The sequence below is a fragment of the Palaemon carinicauda genome, chromosome 7 (genome assembly GCF_036898095.1).
Source record: "Palaemon carinicauda isolate YSFRI2023 chromosome 7, ASM3689809v2, whole genome shotgun sequence".
NCBI lineage: Eukaryota > Metazoa > Arthropoda > Malacostraca > Decapoda > Palaemonidae > Palaemon > Palaemon carinicauda.
The window spans coordinates 109,616,883-109,621,882 of NC_090731.1; the positions used below are offsets into that span (position 1 = coordinate 109,616,883).

At 33.0% G+C, this 5,000-nt stretch overlaps 1 protein-coding gene across 3 annotated transcripts in view; it reads right to left on the bottom strand.

Moving 5' to 3' along the window:
* The window catches only part of LOC137643983 (glutamate receptor 1-like), a 932,732-nt gene that overhangs the window by 658,309 nt on the left and 269,423 nt on the right, over positions 1 to 5,000 (bottom strand). For all 3 annotated transcript variants that reach the window (XM_068376815.1, XM_068376816.1, XM_068376814.1), the window contains exon 2: positions 1,395 to 1,522. In XM_068376815.1, the coding sequence (XP_068232916.1) occupies positions 1,395 to 1,522 (128 nt within the window). The remainder of the gene's footprint in view (positions 1 to 1,394; positions 1,523 to 5,000) is intronic.

The window sequence follows — 5,000 nt, forward strand, 5'->3', positions numbered from 1 at the left end:
ACGTAAAAATGTGCAAAATTTATCATTAATTGAATGGCAAGTAACAAACTACCAATTAGCTACGATGGTGAAGATGGGTTGATTTCAATTCTAAGTACAAAATACCTGAATTCGACAGGTATAAGTACAAAAGAATTGTCATTGACTTTTATCTTTCTTCGTGGCCAAGTGGGTTAGTCACTGTCTGTACAAGCTTGCCGACCAGGGTTCGATTCCCGGCCGGAGCCAAGCTCTTGTCTTTGTGTGATTTCGCCTGGGGCTCTGATCCCGAGGTCGTTAAGAGAATCCAGACATTAATGTATCAAAAATATATATGGCTTATTTGAATATGAAAAACACGTAAAAATGTGCAAAATTTATCATTAATTGAATGCCAAGTAACAAACTACCAATTAGCTACGATGGTGAAGATGGGTTGATTTCAATTCTAAGTACAAAATACCTGAATTCGACAGGTATAAGTACAGAAGAATTGTCATTGACTTTTATCTTTCTTCGTGGCCAAGTGGGTTAGTGACTGTCTGTACAAGCTTGCCGACCAGGGTTCGATTCCCGGCCGGAGCCAAGCTCTTGTCTTTGTGTGATTTCGCCTGGGGCTCTGATCCCGAGGTCGTTAAGAGAATCCAGACATTAATGTATCAAAAATATATATGGCTTATTTGAATATGAAAAACACGTAAAAATGTGCAAAATTTATCATTAATTGAATGCCAAGTAACAAACTACCAATTAGCTACGATGGTGAAGATGGGTTGATTTCAATTCTAAGTACAAAATACCTGAATTCGACAGGTATAAGTACAGAAGAATTGTCATTGACTTTTATCTTTCTTCGTGGCCAAGTGGGTTAGTCACTGTCTGTACAAGCTTGCCGACCAGGGTTCGATTCCCGGCCGGAGCCAAGCTCTTATCTTTGTGTGATTTCGCCTGGGGCTCTGATCCCGAGGTCGTTAAGAGAATCCAGACATTAATGTATCAAAAATATATATGGCTTATTTGAATATGAAAAACACGTAAAAATGTGCAAAATTTATCATTAATTGAATGCCAAGTAACAAACTACCAATTAGCTACGATGGTGAAGATGGGTTGATTTCAATTCTAAGTACAAAATACCTGAATTCGACAGGTATAAGTACAGAAGAATTGTCATTGACTTTTATCTTTCTTCGTGGCCAAGTGGGTTAGTCACTGTCTGTACAAGCTTGCCGACCAGGGTTCGATTCCCGGCCGGAGCCAAGCTCTTGTCTTTGTGTGATTTCGCCTGGGGCTCTGATCCCGAGGTCGTTAAGAGAATCCAGACATTAATGTATCAAAAATATATATGGCTTATTTGGATATATATATATATATATATACTACATTATATTTCTAGTTTAACAGAGTGTACTTACGTTTTCAGGAAACCATGGTGTAACAAATGGCATATGGAATGTGTTTGCATACGAATGGAGGGTGTCGAAGCTGTCTGGCTGAACAGAACCAACCATGGCATACACAGGACGGGACAATTGGCCACAAACTGCAAAATAAACAGGTCTTGATAAGTAATGTTTATAAGTCAAAGAAAACGTTTCAATATCTATATTATAAATATAGGGCATGAAAATTCATGATATGGAGATATATGGTATTGAAAGTCGTGACGGTAGGGTGTAGAAGGCTATCAAGCTGTATTAGGGAAAATGATAGTAGTTATGTTTAAATATAATATTTATAGTAAGTATAATGGGAAAGGGGTTTTATAAAACCTACTAGACAAAAGGTATCGAATGGATGATAAGGTTTATAAATACCAATTCAGATTATCGTTATTATATATGGCTAATCTTAAGTCTTGTTAAAACACTTCAATACTATTGTTACGCAAGAAAAGAGAAGAGAACTCATTTGCTATTTTCATGAAATATACAAACATAGATGATAATTCGTATAACATTGGGGAAACTTCTATAATTCATTTGTTTAAATACTACAGTAGTGTATGAAAACGTCGTTCAACTTTTGAAAAGCACATTAGGTCTGTCTCTTCTTCAATTGCACAAAACGTTACCCCATTGAGTAAGTTTTTTGGTGATCAATCTATTCTGAAGAAGTGATAAAATTCTTTCATCCCAGCATGTTTCAACAGTAACTTGGGGTCTATTAGATTTCTTATTCTTGATCTACATATTAATCTCTGGCACCGTCGTTCAATTAGTTCGTTATGCATTTTGCATAAGATTCTTCATAATGCTGACCATCGTTTACATTCAGATCTTCCAAGACAATGTCATCCTGTTCGTAATATCAGATATATAGTTAATTCTAATAGTCTTGCATTCTCCATCATGAGGCTCAATACTATACACAGTATTCTAGAAGTTTTATTCCAGCTGTGTTCAGCTTGAATAATCTTCTTAATCGTGTAGTTCAAGCGATTGAACTTCAAAAGTTCAAACATGCAGCAAATGTTTTTATGTTGAACAGACTGAAAAAAAAAGTATCTTTCTATAGTTCATGTATGAACGATCTGTTTTAAACTGGTTACTGTTCTTAAAAGATTTTATTTAAATAGTTCATTACTTCTCATATAGTTTATTTATTCCTTTCTTTCCTTTCCTCGTAGCGCTGTTTTCTTTGTTGAAGCCCTAGGGCTTATAGCATCCAGCTTTTCCAACTACGGTTGTAGCTTAACTTAATATTAATAATAATAATAATAATAATAATAATAATAATAATAATAATAATAATAATAATAATAATAATAATAATAATAATAATAATATCGTCCCATGAAAATTTCTCGTTAACCCATTTTTCGTTCTTTCCGTAGTTTCTAAATAACATTTACGCATAGAAAAAGATTCACCCACAATCATCCATGCCTCATCAAACTCATTTCAATGCCCAAACTGAACACCTCCTTTCATATTATTTACTTTTTAATGATTCTACCTTTCACACTTTCATACTCGACATCCCCTCATTCAATATCACTCCAATACAAAATTAATGAATATATTGTCAAATAATCACCTAACTCCCCATCCCAGACTCTGCTAGTATTACCATACTTAGCCTGACAATACTTCCCATACTCACATAAAAGGTTACAAACATCCATATTAACATGTTCATTATAGTTTTCACACTATGATATCGTACACTTCACCAAGACCACACTCACTATCATCCACACTACTATATTTGGTTTAGTTTCCTTCTTTCTCATTTAAATACAACGGATCTAACTCTTTCATTCTGCTTTCCTTCTTACTCGTTTGAATACAATGAATCTAACTCTCATTTTTGTTTACATTTTCCCCCTTGAATACAATGAATCTAACTCACCATTTGCGTTCTTGCCCTTAATCATATCTTTCTTACCCAACTTACTAACCCTTTTCAAAACCCATCCATGATCATCCTGTCTAATCCTAACACTGTTTCTTTTATTTCTTCAAATCTCTCTTATCTTCTTCTCAGGCTTCCTTCCACTTTCCTTTTCATCCTTGAAATGCTTATTACCTTTACCTTCGTTTTTACTACTACTAATACTTCCATCCTAATCCCTTTCCTTAGTTTTCTTCCACTTCCAACCCATTATATGGACCAGAGAAAACTTTTCTAACTGCATCTTCACCAACGAAAACTCTTCCATAATCTTTGTTACATCATTACTCCTATTTGTTTGTCAATTCACTCTCCATTCTTATACGTATCTTTACACTTACCTCTACTTTTTATCCAATTTCCCCAAGTTCCCTAAGTTTCTTCATCCTTTTTATCTTCCAACTTCTCATTTTATATTACCAAGAACTCTACACATTTACTCAATCATAAATCTTACTCTAACACCTTCAAATGCTTCTCAATCTTTATTCCCATTCCTAATTCCTAATTCATAATAATCGCTCCGTCCAAAAGCCCTGTTCCTTTCGCACCTCGGCATTCTCTGTTCAGGAGCCATAATGCGACTGGTATCAAAAATAGTCCCCCACCATTGAATGTAACTTACTAACCAAAATCTCTTCAGCATAAACTTTCGAATTCGTTTTATATTTTGAATATGGACTCTTGCACGGAAGGGATATCCTAACTAAAAATCATCCTTAAAACTATATTTCTTAAAACAAAACAAGTAATAACATTTAAAACAAAACGATGCTATGACATAATATACAAAAAATATGACTAAAATTGTATATATATACATATATAAAAAAATAAATATATATATATATATATGTATATATATACATACATATATATACGTATATATACATATATGCATATGTAAATATATATATATATATATATATATATATATATATATATATATATATATATATATGTATATATATGTACATATATATATATAATATATATATATATATATATCTTTATATAAATATATGTATATATATATATATATATATATATATATATATATATATATATGCAGAAGAACCACAGGGAAAATGAAAATACGAAATATACACTTAAGTCCTGACTAGTTTCGTGATACTTCCTCAGAGGACTGATTTATTGAGAGAGGTTTCTTTACAATTTATAGGGAAAGCAAGCGTACGAACATACATATAGAGATTTAGAGAACAATGACACTCCCTTATCAACTAACTGGGTCAGGTGTTGAGTGGGAGGAGTCCCCCAAGCTCATTAGACACCTGCTAAAAAGGGTCATTTCTAGTGGCGGGTATATTCTTGTTTATTTCGTCATCAATATATTCAGAGCAATAGGTAAAAAACTAAAGTATCCTGAAATTGTGTTAGATGATGCCCTAAGAACAGCTTTTTTCGGTAATAATAACAGAAAAAACTACAACACACAAAATTTACTTGTACTACCTTACTGTGATTCATTTAAAGAAATTCCCCAACTGTTAAAAAACTTCAATGTAAATGTAGCATTTAAGAGTAAAAATACAATAAAAACAGCCTTAATAAAGAATTCTCCTGACATTACCAAGGGATGTGTATATGTATTCCATGCAATG